Source organism: Mesitornis unicolor, unplaced genomic scaffold, assembly GCF_000695765.1.
Source record: "Mesitornis unicolor isolate BGI_N332 unplaced genomic scaffold, ASM69576v1 scaffold23076, whole genome shotgun sequence".
NCBI lineage: Eukaryota > Metazoa > Chordata > Aves > Mesitornithiformes > Mesitornithidae > Mesitornis > Mesitornis unicolor.
Genome location: NW_010192209.1, coordinates 1 through 27,214, shown reverse-complemented (window position 1 = coordinate 27,214; position 27,214 = coordinate 1). Strand labels below are relative to the sequence as shown.

At 36.5% G+C, this 27,214-nt stretch overlaps 1 protein-coding gene across 1 annotated transcript in view; it reads right to left on the bottom strand.

The window, feature by feature from the left end:
- LOC104542638 (adenomatous polyposis coli protein-like) overlaps window positions 1-26,406 on the bottom strand; it is a gene marked incomplete at both ends in the record, with an annotated part of 30,293 nt that extends 3,887 nt beyond the window's left edge. Inside the window, 9 exons of the mRNA XM_010187009.1 lie at window positions 1,330-1,407; window positions 2,830-2,969; window positions 5,387-5,482; window positions 6,426-6,804; window positions 9,342-9,437; window positions 13,109-13,213; window positions 20,277-20,360; window positions 24,548-24,661; window positions 26,298-26,406. Coding sequence (XP_010185311.1) covers window positions 1,330-1,407; window positions 2,830-2,969; window positions 5,387-5,482; window positions 6,426-6,804; window positions 9,342-9,437; window positions 13,109-13,213; window positions 20,277-20,360; window positions 24,548-24,661; window positions 26,298-26,406 — 1,201 coding nt within the window. The remainder of the gene's footprint in view (window positions 1-1,329; window positions 1,408-2,829; window positions 2,970-5,386; window positions 5,483-6,425; window positions 6,805-9,341; window positions 9,438-13,108; window positions 13,214-20,276; window positions 20,361-24,547; window positions 24,662-26,297) is intronic.
- Window positions 26,407-27,214: the final 808 nt, after the last annotated feature.

Here is a 27,214-nt window from a genome sequence, read left to right as displayed (position 1 = left end):
GAAAGAGTATCCTGGAACTGCAGAAGACATTTTATGATGAGAGGACCTTAAGATTCCAAAAGGCAGGAAAAAGGATGCATCTAGGTCATTTGGGAAGGTACAAGCATGGGAAAACACAGGAATAAGGGGACAGAAAGGCACAGTTGCATTGAATCAGCTGGCTGGCTGATACGCTTGTCTGGCCATGCCCTTTGATGAGCAGTGATGAGCACAGTCTCCCATTCTTATTCAATCCCATTTCTAACTTCTCCTGAGTGACGGACTTCCTTCTCTGTGTGTGTGCCTGTGTATGGGGGTCTATCTGCCCCCCTGTGGCTGGAGACACACCATGGGTCAGAGGGCCCATGTGCCAGTTACTTCCTTTTGCTGTTCCAGTTTGTTTACAGTGTATATTCATTAACATGGATTATAATTCGATATTTAATAATTTTAAACAAGTTTCAAGCCAATGAAGAACAGTTCTGAGCTCTCAACTCTCGAGATCACCCTAAGCACTTCATACAGAATTTCTTTTCAGGCTGTTTTCTTTACACAACAGGAGCCATGAGAAAAGACTCAGGTGTCACATTGAACACTTTGCCCATACGTAGAAAGCTTCTTTGGGAGGTGCTGGTGTGGAATAGTTATGTATGATTTGTCAAGCCAAATGCAGCTTGAAATACAGCTTCCTCTACTATTATTCCCTTATTATTTACTTGCTGCAGCTGTAGGAGCCACAACACTGTATTAACACTCTGCGTAATTCCAGTCCTTTGACACCATCGCTAGTAAACTAACTTAAAGCACCTAAGATCACTCAAACTTATCTTTAAAACTGGACTTCCACTAACAGATCAGGGTCATAAATGTGAGTTTTAAAGCCCATGTGTTAGATGGGCTTTGGTAAAAAACCACCATGAACTACAATTAAGTATTTTTACAAGAATAAAGTTGTGCTTCATTATCTGTGGAATGAGTACAAGTACAAACCTTGCATCAAATTAACTTTGATGATAATACAGACAATACAACAGAAGAACAACAATTACAAAAAAATCAAGATGGGATGATAAAGCATATTGCAAAGAGAGAGCCTAATTACAAAAAGAGAAGGCTGGCTATGGACAGCACACTAGAGACTTCATGAAGATGACACAAAGTATAACAATAACAACTGGCAGACAAATGAGTAGAAGGCAAATATTAGGAAAGGATATTTTAATATCCTATTTTAATACAATGCAATGTTTAATTACTTTAATACAATGCGATGAAATTTGGGATGAAATGGGATGCAAAGTGATGGAAATGTCCAAGATAAAGAAATACTTCATCTCAAAAGGACATTACCTGCTGTAAGTCTTCACTTTCAGATTTCAGTTGGGCTACGAGAGCTCTCATGCAGCCCTTCATAGAACATAACGTAGCCTGTTAGGAATCAGAAGAAAAAAGAAGGTGAATTGTATTAAATTACAGGTTAGATGGCTTGCTTCTGCACAATGTTTTGATATTTTAAACTAATCATATCTGAAGTTCAGTAAAAACTTAGTAAAATAACAACAATAAATATTTGGTTTACAACTACTAAAAAGTTAAGCGTAACTAGCAGCTTCTATTCTGGACAATACATAAGGAGTAAAACTGCGCTAAATTTTGTACATTTTACAAAAGGTCTAGGATTTGATCTGGAACTTTAATAGCTTAGAAGCCTTCTTTACTATACACCAGATAAAAATCACCTATATGCTGGCAATGTGTTGTTACCTACTGTGTACTGAGTCTCACAATAATACTTTTTTTTTCAAATAAACATAGTATGAAAAGTAATATAAATACTTAAACCAGACACAAATAAATCAACATTTCTGACATTAGAGAACAACTTACTAAGAACACAATAGCAACTGAAAAACTGTAAGGCTTACGTTGGAAATTGTGACAAAGCACAACTAAAAATTATTAAAAAACGAAGATGTGCATGAACTGTACTACCTGCCAGATGGACAGCACATACATTTACATCTCTGAGTTTAGTTTATGCTATGCCCTGCAGCAGTTACTGACTGGATGATGTACAGTGACAGTATTTTGTGAAGCAATTCAACCGCAGCAAGGATTTATGCTTTATTCTTGTCTAAAACTTGGAATAAAAAGCAAGTTATATGATGCCTATTATTTCCATCCGCACTTGAAATATCTTTTTCTAGAGTAGTAAGATAAAAGCCTTCTCACTATGAAGTTATTTTGAGATCCATGGCTTGGCAAACTCTGGGGCAAGAAATTATTGCAACTTTCTACCTTTTAAAAGCAAGGTCCTTGTCAGAAACTAGGGAACCTATTTTCTCTTGTAATAATTTGAAGTAGTGTCCATTATGAGCCAGATATGCTCCAGCCTGAAGAAGTTTGCAAAATTTCATCAGACAGTAATAGTATTGTTAAATAACTAACAACTTTACAAAATTTGACTTAATTAGCAGTTTTAGCTCAACATCCTTAGAAAAGCCTGTCACTAACTGTAATCACTGGTCCATAATGATTGTGTGCTATACTTACCTAATGCTAATAGAAATTAAGAGAGTAGATAAAATCCTTACTTTCACTGACAAATTAGAAGTGATTTAATTTCATATGAGAGTTGATCCTTTACTGGCATAACACAACTTTCAGTTCCTGGTGCTCTCTATCAGGAACAGGACAGAATGACAGGTATTTTGAACTTCTTTCTTGAGCTCAAACTCAGTATTCTGTCCTGGAGATTTTTCATCACCACTTTCGAGAACTAGAATTCAAACATAGCTATGAACATAGCTATGAACTAAAATTACTCTATATTCAAAATTCTACTCTCACCTTGTTTGCCACATCTCCAAAAGTCAGGTTTGTTAGGGCCATTCCAGCATACCTCCTCAACGTAACACTATAGTGATCATTTGTAAGTCCATACATTTCACAATCCACTTGCAACAGTTCAGCAATGGCCTGCAAACCTCCTTTAAAATCAAACAAAAAGGAAAATAAACAATATTCGTACTCCAATATTGTGAGCACAACACATACATTCTAAGGAGCAAATTACATTTATACGTACGGAACAAATCTCAAACACCTGAGAACTAAAAGGCTCAGGAAAGGTAAACAAATTATTAAATACTGACTCTGCATCTTGAATTCTGTGCTTTGTAGCATCTAAAAGGTATGACAGCATGACATTGAGATTTCAGGGGAAAATGGGAACAGGAAGAATTATGAAAAAGCAAGACACACACTCATCTTTTAATTCTACCCAGCCAAAATCATGTTTGACTGATGAACTTGCACCAGTTACATAAAAAGCTATTTAGTAAATCTGAAAATTACTGATTATTATCACTGAATGTTTTCTGAGAAAAATATATATAATATTTTCATTGATAAAGAAAATGGCAAATAAAGGAAAACTGCATACACAGAATTTACTGAGCATGGACTAAAAAATTCAGGCTGTTAAACAGGAACCAACTTAAAACAAAATAACCTCCCAAAACCAAAACACCAACAAAAATCCTCCCATCTTGGAAAGAAGTCTCTGTTCTATGTCTAATACTTCTAAAATTGCAAACATTTCTATAAGAATACTTTTCCAAATTTTACAATACATGCCAGAAAAAAAGAATAACTGACATAATAACTTCTCGACTGGGAGGAAAATGGTCTGATTTATCTAAATGGCATTCATCACTTAGAGGGCAATAACTGACACAAATGAACTGATGATCTGTTTAAAATAGTAATAAACCCCCCACATATCCAGTGTGGTAGACAAATAGTGCCACTGTTCCCAACAAGCTTCTTAAAGAAAGTCAGAGCAATGCATTTGGTCTTCACAGAGTTACACAGAATATTAGGAGCTGGGAGGGACCTCAAAAGATCATCCAGTCCATCCCCCCTGCCAGAGCAGGAACACCTAGACTGGGTCGCACAGGAACGCATCCAGGCGGGTCTTGAATGTCTCCAGAGAAGGAGACTCCACAACCTCTCTGGGCAGCCTGGTCCAGTGCTCTGTCACCCTCACAGTGAAAAAGTTTTTCCTTCTGTTCACATGGAACCTCCTATGTTCCAGCTTGCACCCATTGTCCCTTGTCCTGTCATTGGCTGTCACTGAGAAGAGCCTGGCTCCTTCCTCCTGACACTCGACCTTTACAAATTTATAAACATGAATGAGGTCACCCCTCAGTCTCCTCTTCTCCAAGCTAAAGAGACCCAGCTCCCTCAGCTGCTCCTCAGAAGGGAGATGCTCCACTCCCTCCATCATCTTTGTAGCTCTGCGCAGGACTCTTTCCAGCAATTCCCTGTCCTTCTTGAACTGAGGGGCCCAGAACTGAACACAATATTCCAGATGTGGTCTCACCAGGGCAGAGTAGAGGGGAAGGAGAACCTCTCTCCACCTACTCACCACACCCCTTCTGATACACCCCAGGATGTCATTGGCCTTCTTGGCCACAAGGGCACATTGCTGGCTCATGGTCATCCTGCTGTCCACCAACACCCCCAGGTCCCTTTCTGCTGTGCGACTCCCCAAAAGGTCAGTCCCCAACCTATGGGTACATGGGTTTGTTCTTCCCCAGATGCAAGACTTTACACTTGCCTTTGTTGAACCTCATTAAATGTTTCCCCGCCCAACTCTCCAGCTTGTCCAGATCTCAGCACAGCTTTCTGGAGTGTCAGCCACTCCTCCCAGTTTTGCGTCGTCAGCAAACTTGCTGAAAGTGCACTCTGTTCCCTCAGCCAGGTCGTTACTGAATAAGTTGAATAGTACTGGTCCCAGTACCGATCCCTGGGGGACCCCACTAGATACAGGCCTCCAACTGGACTCTGTCCCATTGATCACAATTCTCTGACTTCTTTCCTTCAACCAGTTCACAATCCATCTCACTCCGCAATCATCCAGACCACACTTCCTCAGTTTAGCTGCGAGGATGATATAGGAGACAGTGTCAAATGCTTTACTGAAATCAAGATAGACCACATCCACTGCCCTACCATCATCTGTCCACCTGGTTATGTCATCATAAAAGGCGACCAGGTTGGTGAAACATGGCTTCCCCTTGGTGAAACCATGCTGACTGCTCCTAATGATCCTCTTATCCTTGATATGTCTGGAGACAGTGCTGAAGGTAAGCTGTTCAATCACTTTTCCAGGGATGGAGGTGAGGCTGACCGGTCTGTAGTTACCCAGGTCCTCCTTCTTGCCCTTTCTGAAGACTGGAGTGACATTTGCTTTCCTCCAGTCCTCAGGCACTTCTCCCGTTGCTCACGACTTAACAAAGACAATGGAGAGTGGTCTAGCAATGACTCCCGCCAGGTACCTCAGCACTTGTGGGTGCATCCCATCAGGGCCCATGGACTGACATATGTCCAGATTACTTACCAAGCTCATTCATCGCATGCCTGTGTTCTTCATCAAATGAAAGTTTCATCAAAACACACACTGCAGGACAGATTTGATGATCCACTGGAGCAGGCACTGATCAAGAAATAGGTAACAATTAGTATTTCCTAGGTAATTCTGTCTAGATCTTAAATTTTCCAAAGTGAATCTAATCTCAAGATAAATCAATTGCAGTTTTGTATCCGGTATTAAATAATATGCCAGCTAACGTGAAGCTGTTTGTTTGGTTATTACGTCCTTATGAATGGTTAATTAAACAATTTGTTTCATAACTATGAAGTTTTTGTGCTCATAAATCTGTGAGCTAGATTCTGGCTAATGCACAAATGGTATTGGTACATTTTGTTCAGAGCCCTGCTCCTGCGAAATGGTTCTTGCGGTAACCTCCAACACCCATGATGCGGCACACTGATGTCAGTAGTGCTTCTGTCATAGAGACCGACAGCCTGTACTTACAAAATACCCTCAATTCAGAAAAGCGGCTAAGCAATCCAGAAGGTTAAGTCTTTTTTCTATCTCTTCCCTAAGAAAACTCCTATTCACTCACATTGTCACTCCTTGTGTATTTTAATACTGAAAGAATCTTACATGCAACATTATAAATAATATTTCATATTGTATTAAATAAATGATTTAATTTGTTCTCTCTGTTACTCTTCTAAAGAAAATGTGCAATTTCCTGAATACATCTGCATGAAAAGTGATTTGGGATTATTTATTTAGATAAGTTTCATTATCCTTTAAAATGCAAAACAAAAAGAGTACATATTCAATATTAATTCACAGACTATAAACATAAAAACTAGAATCACTATCTAGGAAGTACGCCAATGTCTATGATTTAAATAACAAGCTTAAAAATAGAGTAAAATATCTGTAATAGGTGCTATTTCGTAACATTATCTCAAGTTAGAAAAGAAAAAAATACGTATCTATACAGATTAAAAGTTGTGCCTTCTGCAAATTCATTGTTTTCAATATATGCTTGAAACATTTTTATACAGCTTGCAGAACCTACTTGGGTTTTTGTCTTGGTCCATGCCTTGTTCATGTGCTTCCTGCCATTCCCAACATGCCTCACAGTAAGCACGGATCTGCTCCAAAAGATGGAGCACGCGGATTTCCCGTCTGCCTCGTTTATCATCAGGCTGGGAGTGAATGATGTTATGCAGTGCTGCGCTGGCTCTGGCACGGGCCTCTTTACTACCACGAGAGTTTCCTAACAAGACAGAGTCTTTATCGTTGCCATGTAAAAGCTGGATGAGGAGAGGAAGACATCCAGACTGACGCATGGCTATGCAGCTGTCTTGGGAGCTAGACATTGCTAGCAATGTTCTTGACATGTCATCTTTATCGTGAGTACCAAGCATTGATAACAATGAATACACCATTTCCACCTGCAGGTCAAATGATTTTAAAAATACAGTTACATTTAAGGAATACACATTAAATTAAATTAAAATGAAATCTGAATGGTACGCATGAGCAAAAGCCCCTTATTTAATGGTGTAAAAAACTATGCTATTTAGAAATAATTAAGTACTATTACAACTTCAGCATGCATAATCTTAATAAATTTCGTTTAGTGGTTAAATGGCTAAAAGTAGGTGGTAACTGTATATAACTGTATTAATCTACAAGGTCAATGGCAAAGACTTCTAAGTACCATTGTACAAAAAGGTTAAATAAACATACTAAAGTGTTTGATAAATCTAAGATATATTTTAAACTATCTCAGAAAAATATTTTCTGTATTAATCCCACTTTCACGTAAAGATGCTCTTCAATGAAAAGCTGTTATGTGGCATTAAATACAATTATTCTAGACAGTAAGAATGATTACATGGATTTTTAATTTACACTATGCAAAAAAAATCTTACATCCATATATTTTAAAGCTTTCCTTTAACACTATTACAAATTAGCTAATCATTTTTTGTTATGACAACTGAGTTGCATATGAACCAGATTATTTACAGCTAATGCAAAACTGAAGAGTTAAATTAACACTTTTTCCAGTTTAGAGGGGTAAAACCAGTAAAGCAAACAAATGCTCATTTAATATATATAAAATACTGAGCATGTCAAATTAGATCAAGCCATGGAAACACAGCATTACAGATTTAACTTGGAGTAATCAAATTTCTCATTTAAAAATAGCAATTCTGAGGGATTTCCTTGGCCGTCGTGTGTAATATACTAGTCAACACACTATTTGGGTTGTCTTTCCCCTTCTGTTTACTTAAATAATAGCTTTAGATCAAAAAATGCATTTGGTTCTTCTAATGAACTTTCAGTAGAATAACAGGACGTAGAGGATGTTTTAGATACTATCTAGAAAAGCAAACTCCTAAAGCCAAGATAAACAGGAATATTCAAAACCAAAGCACAACATAAAAGAAACTATCAACGGGAATTTAAAGTAGCAGCATGTGTTTCTTTAGAATATACCAATTAAGGAAGAAATAAGACTTTGGACTGTTAGACAAAGTTTTCTACTAATAACTAGATATTTGCAATGGTTTCCAGACCAATGAGTGATTTGATTTGGTTTCTTCAGAGAGAATTCTTATCTGCCTGAAGATAAGTACAAATACCAAGTTATAAAAAAATCAGATAACAGTGGATAGACTATGCACTTAAGTCTGTTAACATGTACTTCTCTAAATACTATAGGATTGCTGAAGCAATAGAAATCTTAGAATCTGTGAAGCTGTATGATCACATGCAAAATCCACTGAAACAGCCTTGGAGCCAATTTATGATAGCCTAGCATCCTGGTTTAGAGATCCCGTCCTCTTGGTCTGGGAAAAATCAAATAGAGTATTAAAACAAACCACTTGGATTCTTAAAGGATAGTAAATTTCATCTGTTTTGTGCATGTCCCTTGACAGGTATTTAAAGTATTTCATTAATCCAGTGTTATTTAGATTTGGAAGGTAAAGGTTTTGTCAGAGAATAAAGCTGAAGAAGCCACCAAGAAGTAGCCTCCAGGTTGTGGCAAATACAGTATAGGAAAAAATAAAAACAAGCAAGCAAAAAAAAAACAAAACAGAACCCCAAACAAAACGTACAAACTCCACCAAAAAATCATTGTCTCTCTGTATACGCACACTGCCCACAGACACATCTCCTTCTGTATCTGTTAAATGTATTTAGACTCTATACCACTTTCCCTTCTTCTCATGCGTTAATGTTAACTTTTCCTACCCCACAACACACTCAGTTCAGCTCATTTCTTTTTGCGTATCATTCCACACTCAGTCCCTTTCCCTGCCTTCAAGCCTCTCCCGCTGTCTGCAGCTTTTGTGAATTCTACAATTTGCAATGAAAACTTGCAGACAGAATAGCTGATGTCACTCTCATTTGGTACATGCATACAGTGCAGGATCAAAATTACAACATTATAATGCTGTTTTTAAGGCCCAAAGTACTTAATACTATGTGAAGCTAATAGGGCCTGCTTTCCAGAAAACTGTACTCTGCACAACACCAATAGTATCTATACTGCTGCCAATTCCAGAGGCAGTATAAGCTCCAGTGGTTCATTAACTCAATTTTGTGTTACAGATTTGCCCTTTTCTTTCCCTCTCTTTTCATGCTGCAAATATACTGTGAACACAGTCTTCTGTAAACTGACATCACCATGAAGGGCTTACAGAGTTCTTTATTCCTCCTCATTTAATTTCTTAGCAATTGGACTAGTTTTGTGGATTTGGACTCTAGAAAAGTATTCAAAGAATTGCTCTTAAAAGAGTTAGTTTTCATCATGGTTTACAAAACAACATCTCAAGCATTTTGGATATTTTTGTAATTTTAACTACATAATATTGCTATGTGTGGATAGATTGTTCATCTAATGTTAGGAACAAGGAAGTTACTGTATTAGTAAAAATGTAGCATTAGCGACCTGTGGTTTGTAATCTTCGGTTACCTTGGTACCCAGATGACTTGTCAGTCTGCGAGGAACAGAATAGTTACTAGAGCTCATAACACTGGCTGTCTCGTGGTCCATTCGAGTAGCAGAACTCTACAGATTTAAACAACAATTCAGTATAAAACAAAGCCTGAGTGAAAAAACAACTATTGCCTAATTCAGTTTCAGCACTGGATCATGATAGCAATGAACTGTCAACTTACTTTCATTAAGTTAGGTCCTCTCTGTCCTGACAAAACTTAAGAGGTCACTCTTAACCTGGGTTTTATTAATCACTTTTCCTCAAATTTAATCTCAACAGAGATTAAACAGATATTTTTGATGGAATTATTTTATAATTACTGTTTGCACCAAGATGAAGGAGAAGTGGACTTTGCAGCAAATCAAAATGTAATTTTTACAGAGAGAAAAAAAACAGCCTCAACTTTTATGTCAGATTATGTAGTGCATAGGAGTAAGCCTGTAATTCTTCATAACACAACCAGGTATGCAAGAACTGACAAGTAAAAAGAGATTAATTCAGCCAAGGAGTAACCCTACCTGAATTTGTCCATATCAAAAGCAAATGATGAGTGGATGAATCCAATTAATTTAACGAAAAGCTATAAAACAGTGCTGACACTGCTGTAATTTTCCTAGAAGTTACTGTAAACAGCATGCTCCTTCCCGTAGTAGCAAGACCCAGTTATTAGCATCTTTGTCCTCTTTTAATCCATTTTGTGTATTTACATTTTTCCTTTTTTTAACCACTCTTTTTTTTCCCCTTGTTGTTGCCTTCTTTCCTTCTCAATGCTTCCTACCTGTGAAGTTTCCCTTACTATATCCCTCCATTGCCTTTCATTTTGAAGAACTTAAAAGTACATTTCAAGAGTGAACACTTTTAGTAGCAGAGTTTTACTGAGGAAGTCACCAGTCTTCTGTTGATCTGCTACAAAAGCTAAAAATTTGTTGATTAAATTATTAGCTTAATTTGCGAAACAACATTTTCAAGCAATCTGGATCAATAAGCATCAGGGTTTTTTCCACCAAAAATATATAACACGCTGAAGAAAACTCTATGAAAGACATTTTGAAATAATTTCTAGAGTTTTTTTTTCTCTAAGTGTACCATAAAAAAGGAAGAATATTCCTCTCTGAGCACTTGAGGTTCGTACAGTTCAACATCTTAAATTTGAAGCTGAAAGTGACTATTAGTAAAAAAGGAGTAACATCATGTAGTGTTTGTCTAGACAGAAAAAGATTCTACTTATACTGGAATATTTAAACACACATTATTATACTCGTTTCACTATCCCATTTGAATCCAGAATATTTCATGCATATTTCAGAATAAGTATCATGCTAAAAGAGCATAACTAGAATGATTTAAATTCACACAATTTAATAGTTATATTGCCTATTTAAATAAGCCCTTATTTTCTCTGCTGAGTATAGAAAAAATTCAAAATCTTACAGCTTAGAATAAAAATTATATTGGATTGTCTCAATCATTCACTTAAATAATCTGCAGTGCCAGAAACACGGGAATGAGTTCTCAGATTTTTACACTGAGCAATCCTTTTGTATCATCTTGACCTCAAAGTACATTCAGAGGATTACAGGTTAAACATGATGTTTACACCAGAATTCTCTGTTATTAAGTTCAGTATGATAGTTTTATCAGAGAACGTAAAAAAAGACTTAAGTTTGGAGCACTACCTATTAAAATCCATCAGGGTGTAGACAGAAATAGCATTATTTTCCTACAATTTCCCCAAAGCTGTATCAACTTTGATTCAGACAACTATTTCCTTCAGAGTCATCACGTGGCCTTGCTACTTTAGGATGCCAGGATGCCCAAATGAAGTATAACTACATTTCTTAGTGGCTCCTAAAGACTGCTGTGAAAGAACGAGCGTAAGTTGCATAGATACTCATCTGAGAAAATGGAAAATGACAAGGAGATGTTATGTGCACCCTTCTTGTGCAGAACCTTCTCTTTCAAAACCTTCTGTCTACTTCATCTTTTTTGCTTTTATACTTTCTCTCACTGCTCTACGTTTGCTATTTACTCTGTCATTAGGTAATTTTACCTACTTTGTGTTACATTCTCTTAACAAAATAGACAATCTCATTGAATAACTTTATAAAACTTGCAAAACAAAGTTAAAAAAAATTTACTCCAGCAGCAGGCTACTGAGTGTAACAGAAAAGAGAAGACAACTGAAAGATGGTGTAAAAAAGGACAGAACTGAATCCTGAAAAACCTTGTATTTAATTGGCAGTGTTCTAATTAACATTGATTATATGACTACAAAAACAATTAGAACCAAATTATTTGGTTAAAATTTTTGTTTTTTTTTTCCACTCAACTGAACAGTGATTACTTAAAGGATATTGAGCTGGTTTATCAGAAATAAATGTTATGTCCAGTCAATTAAAACTCCTGTCTGGACTTGCACTGAAAGTAAATAATCCCCAGATGTCTCTTTTAACACAGATTCAGTGCCCTGGATTTATCCACCTCCAGAATGAAGGAATGTTTTATAAATTTTCATGAGGCAGAGTTCAAAATTGCACAAATTCTCAACATAAGACCTCAAATGAAGCATGAATTAATCTCCCCCCTTGCATAAGTCTGCCAAGATATTACAATCCCTTCTTCCTTCCTGCCCTGTAAAATATCTGTTGTCTAGAATGACTCCTGATTCATACACTGAAGATGGATGATACAGCCACAATGCATCAATTATTTAAATACATTATGCTTTCAGCCCCAAAAGCAGACTGAACTATTTTCTACCCAAACAATAAAGCTGTCATAAGAATTAGTCAGAGCCTCAAGCAATTGCTCAGATATGGCTGATAGAACTTAATTCCAAATGGTGATCAAACATATTTTAAAAGCAAAATTATGGGCTGCGTTTAACGTTCAATCAAGTGAAATATTCCAGCCAAACCACAAGTATTTCTGATAAATCTCCTTGTACAAGACACTTTCAGAAGGATTTAAATAATTCTTCTTTCCTGGAGTAGCAAAAATATTTTGCATATGAATTCAACTATTAAATTTGTAGTGTGAAGTTTTAAGAACCCAAATTACTAGTGGGAATATCTCAGCTACAGCTGGAAATCATGAAGGGGATGATCACACATGGTAAATAAATCAAAGTATTTTTAGCCAAAGAGAGAAGTCACAGATTTTGATAAATATTAGTTTTAAAAGACAAGAATTTAATGTACCCCTCAAAATATTCCACTAACGTATTTCACTAATAAAAGGAACAGCAATGAAAGATAATTTAGAAGCACTTAAGTAACCTTTCAGCCCACTTCCAGAAGATTACCTAATTGATACTTCTGTTTATCTAAAACACAATCAATGATGAACCTACCACTAGGTTCTCTTTTTAGAAAATTAGTAATATTTCAGTGATATTTTCTGAAGTGAAAATTTGAACAATTTTCCTTAATTGAATCATACTTGTAATATTACAGTGCAATAAAATCTGTTCTTGTTATCTCCTCCATAGCATTAGGCTCATTAATAATTTAAACAAAAGGAAAATCCTCCCTTGTATTATCAAATATTTATACTTCATCTTATTAAAACATATCCTTCCAAAAAAGATAAGAAATTTCTCAGATATAGATGGAAAGAAGAAAAACATGTATCTTTTTAAAATACGCAGGCATACAAACACCGTAAGGTATATACCAATATATCAGAGTTGTACATTCTGAGTATTTAATTACACTATCAACAACCAAAATAATTAATTTACCTGACCAGTACTGCTAGTTGCCATGCTGATTTCTGCTGCTCCTTGACCTTCATTCTGCCTCTCTGTATCATGTGAACCAGCATCATGCTTGCTTTGAGATGCTCTCTGTTAATATAAGAGTTTGTGAAATTACATACAGAAATGAAGTACCCTTTACCATTCAAATCTCTCTAGACTGTGAATGCATTGATGCTGCACGCTCACAAAGCCACTGAACAGCACTTTGCATTTCATAACCCTCATAATTAACAGCTGAGAATGAGCGTCTTTGAAAAACTGCAAATGAAAGTGAAGCATGTCCTCTGAGGATTACAGCCCTACAAGACAAAGGATTTGCTGCAAGACACAGAAACACCATTTTCCACCAGCTGCACATCGCTATCAGAAATGTAACAGAACTGGAGCAAACAACTGTCTTCACTGCACTGTCACATGATCTGTGCATTTACCAGAGACTACAGTGAGTGTAGTTCAATTACGCTTCACATTGAAAGATGAATAATTTCTGCATGGACAGAAGGATATCTGTGCTGTAAGAATCCTTCTAAATTTTAAGGACAAACAGTGCAGGAATAATCCCTTTGATGAAAATAAAATTTATATAATCTGATATGATCCACCTAATAATATTTTATCGAAAAAAGTCTACTGATTAGGCAATCTGGTACAGACACATTTCAGTTCCTTCAGGAGACCCAATGTTGTATACAATTAGGTCAAAATTAAACTGGTATCCTGCCACTGACAGGGATCATGATATTAAGACCAAAAAATCAAACCTTTAAACACAATTACTTAATAAAGCAAATAGAGTAACTGAGCAGTTACGAAGTGTTGAAATATCCAACATAATCTACTAATGCATTAAAAATGTTTCAGATTTTCAGAAAGACATAAATTATCCTATCCTTGGAAGCAGCTTGAAGTCTGGAGTTGAAAAGGTACCATCTTACCTCTGAAGCATGATTATTCTCATATAATGCCAAATCTAATTTTTCCAACACAGACGCTACTACTTTAACAGAAAACACTCTTGTATCTCTCTCAATTAATTTGTTTAACTACACTTTTTAGATTAAATTCAGTTTCTATGTGGCCCTGCAGTGCTCCTGTGCAATACAGCCTTGACAGCATAGTCTGCCTCATCTTGCTTTATGGAAATCTCTCTTTAACTTTGAGAAGAAACATACTTCTCTTCAATGTACACACACTGAAACTTCTTTAGTTACCTGGTGATCAAACTCATAGCATTATCCCTGGCATACCAGCTCTATTATGTTAATATAAAGACATTAGAGTTTCAAACCCAGAAAATATTTAACATTGAACAGAATCTCAGAAACCAGTAATTAACTAAATACATGTAAAGTGATAATTTAGGGATAAGCTTAAAATAGGAAATCTATACAGTTTAGCTAAAGAAGTAAGATATGTCAAAGAACAAAGCAATGTTAGAAAAAGTAGTAACATGAGAAAATTGAAAACAATTATGAGTAACATTTTTCTTTACATTATATGTTCAGTTATAATAAGTAACCCACAAAGCATAACTCAGAAAATATTTCAGGAGACACAGTATTACTGTTCTTTTAAATCTGATCTGTAATTTTAAAAGTCACCATCTCTGTCATTTTGTAGGAAATGACATCGTTGCTGATGCTCGTAAAATGACTAAATAAATTTTGGTTCCCAGCACAAGAGTGGGGACCCAGTCAAGATCAGGCCTTGCTGTACTATGTGCTGAACATAGTATAATGTATTATATGCTGAATTCCTGCCTCACAGTACTTTCAATCTTGAATTAAGAGTAATGATGAGTTTGACAAAATCTAGACCTAAGCCTCCAGTATAACTCAGGACAGAATTTTCCAGCCCTTAGATGACAGTAATTTTCAATCCTGTGAAGAAAGCATTATTCAACATATCTAGAGGCAAAAAGCTGAACTGTTCATTAGCCAGGGTCTGACTCACTGGGTCACTTGAGGGGGGATAATGCTACTCTTCCAAGAAAGCCCTGAGACTGGGGCAATTTTTTGGAGGGGTGATGACAGTGTATCTATTAAATAGTTTTCATGCTTCTAAAGCACAAACACAGAGGTATTTCATTCTCCGACAATGGAATTTTCTGCTCTCATCAGCTCTCTGCCTTTCTCCTCCCATTTACATACATTTTGTTTGCTACATACTATTTACGTGGCTTCCAATTCCCCTCAAGCACTCTCAAAAATACGCCACTACAGAAAGTAGTCAATGGAACACCTACATTTGTTTGCAATTATAAGGCCATTTTTAACAGCTGCTGGCATGACATGATGTAAGTCATCAGCTGGGCTTGAATGTCAAATCTGCAAGTCCACAGTGAAGAGCTTTTACCACTTCAGCTACTGAAGAACTTTGAAGTGAGCAGCTGTTCTCTTCATGCAGACTGGCCCAAAGGAGATAACAATAACACAGGCAGCAGATAGTAGGTATTAACTGAAAACTGATTTTTTTTAAAATATAAATGGCTATTTATTACAGATGTATTAGTATGCATATAATATAAACATCAACATACATTATATATGCATATTACATCAAATATAAAAATAATATGTATTTACACACATGTGGATGATTAAAATATATTTTGCATAGATATAGCGTTTCTGTAAATAAAATTTATTTATTCTGTAAATAAATAAATTCACCTGAGACAGTGGATTAGCTATACACAGAGTATAACCACTGCAAGTATGCCCCTATTTCACATTACCTTTTAACACCGGGGGTAAGACCTGTGGATGAAAATATATAAACTACCAACCACATCAGCAAAGAACCAGAGCACATAAACAGCAGCAGACTTGGTAAACTCCACATGAGGCACAGCATCTAGAGAATGGCACAAAGGTCCCCTGGGTTAAATAGCACCAGGTATATTGAGGAATGATTTTTGAAGAAGCATAAGCTGTGTCTTTAGGCCTCTGCTATTTCTGAATCCTGGCATCACTCTACAAAAGTCACAGTAACAGAATATGTTTGTTTGCTCTTGCAGCAGAATGGTGCAAGACCGTAGGTGCTGATTACAAGAAGATGGAGCTGCACTCTACATCTTGTTTGCCACTATTTTTAAGTGCTTCTCAAGTCAACTATAACTACCACTTGTCAATTATTAATTTCCCTGTATTTACTAGTAGAAAAAAATATAAATCTCTAGGTATTTTAAGACATTTGCAAGTAGGCCTTGATAATTTTTGCTAAGACAATCAATTACAAATAATTTTACCTAATGCTTTGTTTTTCCCCAATATTCAACTACTCTCTTAATAGTTTTCTGTGTATTAAAAGCCACAGATACACTATTATTTTCTAGATATCAGAAAATGTTTATCTGGCATTCGTTCATATTAAACACAATACATATACAGGTATAAATAAGAAAGTAAGACAAAGAACAATGCAACAAATAAAAATAAGAAAGCGTAAGATTGAAACAATTTTGCTATATTTGTGTCCAAGGAAAAAAAATTCCAGAAAGTCAAATCCTTGAGAGAACTCTTGTCCATCACAGTTTAAACTGCTTAAAACATGCTAAAAATAACCTCTGTATACAGTAAATCCTTTACATTTTATCTACAGCAACACTGCCCAATGGAAATACTTTGCCAAACCTTAAAAATGTGAGCCAAAATTTTCTCTGCTAATTGATTTCCAAAAGCTGTTTTTATGGTGCAGTAATACATTTGGTCTTATTCTGCAAGATAAATTGTACTTGGATTTCACAATGATTGGCATCACCACCTGGGCCAACTGTATCAGCAGATGAGCTATGGTATTTTTAATTGTTGTTACTATAGTTTAAAAGATAAAAATCACATTCAATTTGGGTATCACTATATCAGGCACAGTATAAAAACATAATACATGCCTCATTTATTATATATAAATATTGTATTTTTCAGTTATATCATATTTTTCAGTTATACGGACTCTACAGTTTGACTGCTACATGCTTCCCCCTTGCCACCAGCCAATTTCAGAACTACATCCAGCTGTTTTCAATAGGAGACAGCCATCCTTTGGAAATTATTAAAACACACTATTAAGTATTAGTAAATGACGAGTGATGCCCTGGTACCTGCTGGAGGGGAAATAGCAGAATGAAACATTCTAGAACATTTCTTGAGTGCTCTGATGACAACTTCCTGACATAAGATGATGAAAGAGTCAACAAGGACAGGTAATGTGCTGGATCTGATACAAAAAAAGGAAGAACTGGTAGAGGACGTGAAAAATAGCAGCAGACTTTGCTGCAGTGACCATGAGATGGCACAGTATAGGATCCTAAGAGGCTGGAACAGGGCAAAAACCAGGACCACAGACCTGCACTGCAGGACAGCAGATTTCAATGTCTTCAGGTATTTATTTGGAAGAATCCCATGGGCTACAACTCTGCAAAGAGAGGTCCAGGACAGGCTGATACTCAGTGATCACCTCCTCCAAGCTTAAGGAAGATCCACCCCAATAAGTAGGAAACAAAGCAAAGGCAGCAAGAGGCTTGTATGAATGAGTAAGAAGCTCCTAACTGAACGTGAGCATTCAAAGGAAAAGTACAAGAGGCAGAAGTGGCGTCAGGTGACCCAGGAGTAACAAGCTGCTGTCCAATCATGCAGGGATGTAAGGGGCAACAATAAAAAACTCTACAAGTACATAAAAAGCAAAAGGAAAACTAAGGAAAATGAGGGCCTTCTGCTGAATTGGGAAGGGGACCTGCTGACACAGGACACAGAAAAGGCCAAGGCACTCAATGCCTTCTTTCCCTCTGTCTCTACCAGTAAAACCACCCATCAGGAATCCAGTCCTCTGAGATGACCAGTCCTCTTACCAGAAAGTAAGTCTCGAACAAGGACAACTTACTTTGGTGGGGAGGACCAGGCTAGGGTAAGTGTAAACAAACTGGACACATGTTAAGTCCTAATGGCCTCAAGGGTTGCATTCATGAGTGCTAAGGGGAGGGATGATGTAATTGCAAGGCCACCCTTGAATGGTCATGGCAGCAGGGAAAGGTTCCTTAAGACTGGAGGAGAACAAATGTCGCTCCTACATTCAAGAGTAGCAAGAAGGAAGATCCAGAGAACTACAGGCTGGCCAACCTCACCTCAGTTCCTGGCAATTGAAAACAATGGAGGAAATCCTCCAGTAAAGCATTCCCAAACACATGAAACACAAGAAGGTGACTGGGAGCAGTCAGCAGGGTTTAAGAAGGGAAAGTCAAGCTTGATCCTTCTACAATGAGGTGACTAGCTTCATGGCTGAAGGAAGAGCAGCTGATGGTATTTACATTAACATTAGTAAGCTCTCAGACACTGTCCCCACTAACATCGAGCACTGAAACAGGCTGCCCAGAGAGGCTGTGGAGTCTCCTTCTCTGGACACATTCATGCCCTGCCTGGACACTATCCTGTGTGACCCAGTCTAGGTGATCCTGCTCAGGCAGGGGGGTTGGACTGGGTGATCTCTTGAGGACCCTTCCAACTCCTAATATTCTGTGATCATCATAGAAAAGCTGAGAGTGTATGGGTTAGACAAGTAAAGAGTAATGTGGATTGAAAACTGGCAGAACAGCTGGTCATCAGAGGGTTGAGAGCAGTAGCACAAAGTACAGCTGAAGGCAAGTCACTAGTGAAATACCCCAGAGATCTATACTGGTACCTGTACTGTTCCAGCATCTTCATTAGTGACCTGGATGCTGGGACACAGTGCACCCTCACTAAGTTTGCAGATGACAGAAAGCTGGGAGGAGAAACTGATACACCAGATAGTTCAGCTGCCTTTCAGAGGATCTTGTCAGGCTGTAGAAATGTGCTGACAGGAATCTCATGCAGTTCAACAAGGTAAAATGTAAGTCCTGCACCTGGGAGGGAACAACCCCAGGCACCAGTATATGCTGGGGGCTGTCCAGCTGGCAAGCAGCTTGGCAGAAAAGGATCTGGAGGTTCTGGTGGAAAAGCTGAACGTGCTAGCAATGGACCCTTGTGGCAAAAGTCCAATGGTATCGAGGGCTGCATTAAGAAGGGTTTTGCCAGCAGGTCAAGGGAAGTGACCCTTCCTCTCTACTCAGAGCTGGTGAAGCTGTATCGGGAGTACTGTGTCCAGTTCCAGCCTCCTCAGTACAAGAAACATATGGACTTAATAGAGCAAGCCCTGTGCAGCTCAGGGGCGCTTACTGGACAGGAGCATGTGCCATATGCAGAGAGGCTGAGAGAGCTGGGACTATTCAGCCTGGAGAAGTCTGGAGGGGAGAGGAGGGACCATGAATCTCATCAATGAATATAAACACCTGGATCGGCTAACAATGTCGTAAGACTAGAGAACTTTAATTATACACACTAATGTCTGCTTCACTTACAAAACCATTTTCCCCCTAAAATCCTGGAATCATAAAACCATTATTTTTCAAAATGTACAAATCTCTTAGTAATACAAATGCTGGTCTGAGCTTTCATAGTAGTTATTTTGGGTGAAGACAAACCATATATTCAGATGCAACCTGAATTTCCAATTTACCAGTACAAGAAATGGAATTGACCTTGTAAGTGAATTTCCACTGCGAGAGCAGTTTTTACTAATAGCAATTACTATTATGGACTTAGTAATTTACAGGAAACATTATCTTGTACTTTTTATATAGAACTCAATATTTAAACATTAAAAATATTCCAGGCTTCTATAATAAAGTCTGACAGAAGCTATTAATCTGTTTATTTTTTTAAAATCTTCTCTCTCAAAAGATAAGCAAATCATGAAGGTGCTTATCAGGGACCTGTAGTTAGAAAGGTATGTACAACTGACTGCTATTTTTTTGCCAAAACCAATGCTCAGCCTCTATAATAGATTGCACTTTGGAATTTTTACTGAAATTTCAAGTTAAACATTTAACTGATATATTAATGATTAAAGTTCAATAACAGCACAAAAACTAATCCAAGTATTCCACCCATAGTTCACTAGTTAAAGAGCAAGTAACAGCCTACGTATATTTGACTTTTTGATTATCTGTGACATTACTAGTTGATGTAAACAATGGTGTCCACCACTTCATTCAAATAATTTGGGTTGGGCTGGGTTTTTTTTCATAAAAAGATACATACCATAATCAAAAGAAGGCAAGTAATCGCTCACTAACCTCTGCTTCAGCTGCTTGTGATTGCAGGAGCTGTCGTATACGAAGAATGTCCTTCTCTATTTGTTGAATTCTTGCAACCCTTGCCTGAAATGAATGCATTCTCATGTTTGATTTTGTTCAGAAACTCCTTTTACTTACGGTACAGAATGACAATATGAAGAGCTCTTTGCAAACACAGCTGACTACAAAACAAAGCTACTTCATTCATGTGGTAACTCAAGTGTTCTTCATAATAAACATGATTGCAAACATTCAAAACAGTGACTAGTTGGGTTTTTAATAAAATGGATACTCATTCGGATATACTAGGTCATCACATGGTACACATTCAGGTATAGAGAAATGCTCCAGTTAACTCGCACTATTTTACTGTTTCTGAAACTGACATTTTGCACAGGTCTTTAGCAAACTATTTGACTTTCATCTCATATGTTAGAATTCTAGTTGCCTTGCAGAGATTTGAGATTTTTATTTACAGAGTGTCTTCAAGGTATAAAGTCTTCAATGATGTATATTGTATTTGGTTACTATAATGATTTGGAAGTTTTGCTTATGCACAGCCGCCGAGTATTTTTTTGCTTCTACAAATCTCAAAGAATTTACAAGCTAAGTATGAAGAAAACTACATCCTGTTTCTTTGGTTTCTCTGGGAATTTATAGACATCTCTGAATCAGTCTTTTACAGCCATATTGCTACTCATTTCCCATGGCAACCATTCTGTGGTTAGTGAATGGAATGTTAAAAAACCTAAATGTTAGAGGATACATATACTCCATACAAGTTGTACTGTGTACAGGCTGCATTACGATTCTGTGAGATATTAAGTGTATGTATAAAGCTATATATCCCTCTATGAGGTTGACAATTTAATGGGTGATGGGTAGTTTAACAAAATGGACACATACTTGAAAGAAAAATCCTGATTCTTTCACCTGATTAGCATTTCCAATGCTATACTAGAGCAGAAAGGCTTTGTGCATCTAGTGGACACTGCAAGAATCAGTGTTACAACCAATCTTATTTAACACCTTTCTGACCTGAAAATGGAAATTAGATGAGCTTTTAAAAGATGCTAATGCCAAAAGATACACATGGAATAGAAACACAATGTTATATAGAAATTTTAGAAATATAGAAGAAAATAGAATCACAAAATAGAAAGAGAATCTGAGTACCTGTAGATACAAAACTAAACATGGGAAAATATTTTTGTGCAGATGAAAAAGAATTAAATATTGCATCATTTTCCCAGTATCACTGAGGAAGTCCTTAGAAGGGACAGGAATTCCATTCACCCTTCCCAATTTTAAATCCAGAGATTTAAACATCAGACCATTCTTCTTTCTGCTAATTCATTATTTGTATTACAGGGAAATTCAGAAGTTCCATTAATCAGCAGCGTATTTTGTAACAAATACTGTAGAAACAGCAAAAAAGAATGCATTTCTTGCCATAAAGGGATACAGTCTAACAGCAGACTAACATAAACAACAACAGAGGTCCAAAATTGAACAAGCACCAGGAATGGTTTTAACTTTAGAACCTATGCAATAACAACACTTTTTACTCCTATTTGTTCATATTATATTCCTATTCATTTTTACTCATCACCTTTATTAACACATAACAGTTGGATAAAGTAACTTAATATTTAAAGTTACAAATTATTTGAATTTCACTGCTCCAGGAAGATTTGCAACACACACAAAAAACTCCTTCATATTCACAGTGATAGAAAAATAGTCCCTTTCCAGACAGCAAAAAGTGAGAAATATTTAGTTTTAAAAAGGTTGTCTAAATTTACAAAGAAGACCACTGTGTGAATCTAAGCGTGCTTAAAGAAAAAAAAAAAAAAGGAGATCCTTCATGTTTTGACATAAAGGAAAAATTAATTCTGTGCGAATATTATTTCAGTTTTGGAATTGGAATTTTTCTTTCTTGTATTTTACAGAAATTAAGTCTACTTCTACTTATCCCTAAGTATGTAGATTACAATATTTGAATAGTCAAAATAAAACAGGGGTAAGTATGGGGTTTTTTGTTTCTTTTCATGTAAGAACTACCATGTGAAGTTATAAACTTCAGGGAATAGTACAAGTTAGTGAGTTAGTATACATAATTGAACAAGCTAAAATACGTTGCTAATAGCCTTCTAATAAATCCTTCTGAATAACTGTTGGGCATGTGCTGGTATACAATCTTCATAAAAGTTAACATATACAGTTGCTGTGAGCCAACTTGCTTCAGAAGGAGGAGATTAAAGGAAACAAAGCCAGATGCAAGAGGGAGAAGGCCATTATTTTAAGGTCCATGAGAAAGGGTGGCTAGTGCATCAATTACCCGGACAACAGCAGGTTGTCAGCTCTCACACAATAATCTTCTAGACTTTTAATACAGAAATGACTGCAACGGCAGCCTTTACATAGCTGAACTGTTCTCACCCTTCAATCTACATATTGTATTGTGTGTCACTATCAGTTAAGGTGGAAGGAAAATACAGAGCAGAAAGTTGAAAAACTAGCAAGTTCACTCTGCTTGCCAAATGCAAATGGTTCAGTTTTCACATTTGAACATCACAGTGAAATATTCAATAACTTGATTTTACATTTTTGTATACCAACGAACTTCTACAGTTTTTGAATCTGTCCTTTGTAAAATGAAAGCAAGGGGAATTACCAGTGAAATTCAGAAGCAGCACATGCAGAAGCAATTACTTCCTACTCTACAGTCTTGATATAATCACAATAGACACTGTAATTTTTGTGTCTAAGTGTTACACACACACACACACGCACACACACACATATATAGAGAAAGAGGGGGAGAGACAGAGAGAGAGAGAGAGAGACAGAGAGACAGAGAGAGAGAGAGAGATAGTAAAACAGCTGTGATAAACCCATGGACAAACATGAATTTAGAAATTAATTTCTACATCTTTTTAGTAAGGTTCATTCCTCTTTTTGAAAAATTTCATTTATTCTCTGCCTGAGTGCACTTGGAATTTCACCAGCAGCCTGTCCTACCTATTTAGCTTATTTCAACTTACTCTAGCTTAAACTTGTTAGCAGCAAGAGAGCTCTCCTACAAGTTGTAATGCCAATGCTGTAACACTTTCTTCTGCAACAAGGCTAACCAGACATCTGTAGACAGTCTGCAGAGTCTGCTCTGCCTTCACTCAGGACTGGCTGACACAAGTTGCACAGCAGAATTTGTGCAGGGCAAAATTTGTGCCACTGCTGACAACCTCAAAAAAACAGCCACACAGCTTCCAGTTATTATATACATACCTGACAATTGCAGGATATCTGTTTTGCTAAATATTTATAACCATATGAATTTTCTGAAAAGTCCTACTAAATTACTCACTTTACAATTAAAAGCAGCTTTTCTAATTAGAAACAAAATCAATTAGGAACACTTTTTAAGTAGCAAAGTTTTCTGTTAAGTAAATCTGGTGAGAAAATTAAGAGCATAAAGAGACTATTTTTCTTGAAAGGACTTATTTTTGTATAATTCTCCATTAAGAAAAAAAAAAATCAAACCAGATTATCATACCAAGCTGGTTATTTAACATCTCTAGAAATAAATGGTAATAAATAATTCAAATTGTTGCTGTACTACCGTGGAGGAATAGTTTTCATAACCAGCATGCAACTGATTATTCAGTTTACAGGTTGCACACAATTACAAGTCATACTTCCAAATCTATGTAATATGATTTGCATACATCATGATTACAAATACGATTTGCCCATGACATCATCATGAATGCAAAACAATTCTTGGTGAGAGAAAACAACTTCCAGATATGTACGTGAATTACATTTTACTTGAATACCTTGTTTTCAAAGATTATGCCTTGATACATGGTTTCCGGTTGATACTTACCAATAGTAGCTGGATTTTATTTTAAACTTAAAAGCGTGACAAAATACACCACAACAGATGCAAAATAAAGCCATGGCAACCACATGTTGATTTGAAACTAAAATGGTAGCAAATTATAAGCCAATAACCATAAAAATATTTTCGTTTGAGGAAGTCATTTACTTCTGCCTACTCACAACTCTTCTTTTAAAGAGGCAGAGGACGGTACTTTTTGCTGAGTAGTTATTTCCTATGTTTAGGTTCCTATTTTTGTATTTCAAAGGCTAACTAAATGCTCCAAGGTATCAATGCATTTACACACAGTTTAAAGATACAACTGTCAGTAATATAATAAAAATGCAGGAAAGCCTTTTACATTCCTTCTAATAATGAAAGACTATACCTGTGCTCGTTTCTCCATGTCCTGACAAGTACCTAGCTGTTCTTCCATTGCAGCTCTGATTTGCCTTGCCTCATACTCCAACTGCCTTCTGGTCATATCTGTTTGCAAGGAGAACTGAAATTGAAGTACAGAGAAGGCATTTTAGTAAATATCATTTATGTAAAAAAAAATTTCTCTGAACAAAAGCAGAACAATTGCTTTTCCACATCAAACTTCATAAACAAACAAAAGAATAGATCCTTAATATATAACCACATTATTAAAAACAAGAACACAGAATGTTGTTCAACCAACACACTACCTGCAAGTTTTGTCAACTGACTAAATGTAATAAACATTGAGACAGTATCACTCATTACAAGCCTGGAACATCTGGCCACTAATGTGTGTCAGCATACCAATAAAATCATTATGTGTGCCATCTGAATCAGTATTTTCAAAAATATTCAGAGGTGTCAAACCTACTGCATGTAGTGATGGTATTCAAAATGCTGTTATCTACCCTATCTTCAACTATTCTGCAAAAAAAGCACAAGTGTTCAATTTAGGAACACCACCACAGCTTAAGGAAAGACATTTCAAACAACAGATTTTTTTTTTAAGGCAGGAGTAAAGCACTTCACCGGTTTTGGACAATTACTCAGTTTGCAAATAAAGAAGTCTCCAAGAGCAGTCCTCCCAGACGATTTCACCAAGGTCAATTCAGAGTTAAAAAGAGACAATAATCTACAAATGTGTAAAATGCTACTAAAAAGAATGCAATTTGTCATAATGCTGTGGCTGGAGTAATGGATACAACTTACCACAAAAGAGATTTAGTGCAGATGTTAAGAAAAATATTCTGATCACTAGAATGGCTAAGTTAACTCATCAACTATGAAACTAGGGAGACAATCTTAAAATCAAGAATAGAGTGACACAGATACAGCTGACAGTGCTTTTGGGAATTGGTTCCCTTCCTCAAGATTGTTTTCAGACCTTTTCCCCTTGCTTCTGGTGCTCTGATAAGCTCAGGCATTACTCAGTGTTACGTTTGGTAAGTCCTGCTGCCTCTCCTCAATCACCAAAGAATTTCCATTGCCTGCTTGCATTTCCAGGAGGCTGATTCTTGATCAGTATGACTCTGTAAAAATGGGCAACCAGGTCTTCCAAACACTGTAAGTGTGAAGGAATGCACAGCAAATATATCCAAGCTGCTGGGGTCTGAAAATAGGAAAACGTGCATTATCTGGGATATCAGACATGTTTATTATCCCAGATAATGGTGATTTGACTATAAACAGTTTGGAGGTGCCAAGGTAAAAACTCAGAGCAACAACACTTATACAGGCTACAGCACCACTTTACTTGCTGTTGTGAATTAAGAGCTTCTATGTACATTGTCTCTTAAGTGAATATTGCTCTCAGAACTGAAAGAATCCACTATATAACAGAATGGATGGAGAAAAGACTCTTTAGGGGAGAGAGTTAACAGAGAAGCGTACTGACATGTAATTCGTTTGTCATAATGTCTTTTCAGTCCTTCTCTCTATCGTGGACATTTATACTGATAGGTATGAATTTTAATGTGTAAAGTTATACATGAAAAATATATATGCATTATTTAGGCTAAATTAGCTTTATATAGTAAATAAAAATGTTTAAAATTAAAATTATAGTTGAGAATGTCACCAAATTAATAAAATATACATAGCATTTAAACAGAGACCATAGCACCAGATACATGACCAAGCATACTGAAGGTACTTACATTTTCAGTAAGAGGGAGACTATCAATCCTTTTAGTCAAGTTCTGAAGCTGGGCATAATACCAGTCCTTTTCTTTCTCTTCCTTCTCAAGCTCCGCAAGCAAAAGAGATCTATTAAAATGGGAAATGTCTCACTATTTAGACCACATTACCACATGTAGGTACAGAAACAGGCACTGATGCCCATAATAAAAGGTTAAATGAGAAACAAGGTTTGAAGAGGGCACCAAGAAGGCATTTGAGAAGGTGGGTGCAGTTCCCTGGCCCGGGCTAAGCAACCTATCCACTCCTCTGTGCTAAACAAGTCACTAAGAGGATGCTAAGAGGAAAATACGTAAATTTCTCTACAAAACCACTTTGCAATCTAAAGCTAAGAGGCACTTTGTGAAAGTAGAAAATGTTATTAGTTGAGTGCTAACCTTGTACTCTGCTTTTTTTAGACAATATGCTCTCTACAATCCATCAAGCTATATTTAAGGAAACGCCTGTTTATTACAGGTGGTTATACATCCTTTGCAGTGTCTCCTTACTAACTCTGTCACTCGTAACAAAACCATGGGCAAAGCACAAAAAAATCAAGCTACGAGTATTGAAAATACATTGAAATTTATTGAAATATAAAATATATTGAAATTTTCATCAAATGCTATAGACAGGACACACTTGCAGCTGTTCAAAACATTTTAAGTATCATAAGCAGACTGCATACCTGAGTAGTACATGAGAAAGCGAAGATTAATAGATACCAACTACCAAGGAAAAAATCCATTAGAGATTTTTACATACTATTTTAGCAATCCACAAACTAAATTTATATAGTTGTAAATTTTATTAATATAGTTTTATAGCATTCATTGTTACAATACTTTTCAAAATTGGTATAAAAACTTCAGAGAATCACAGAACGTTAGGGATTGGA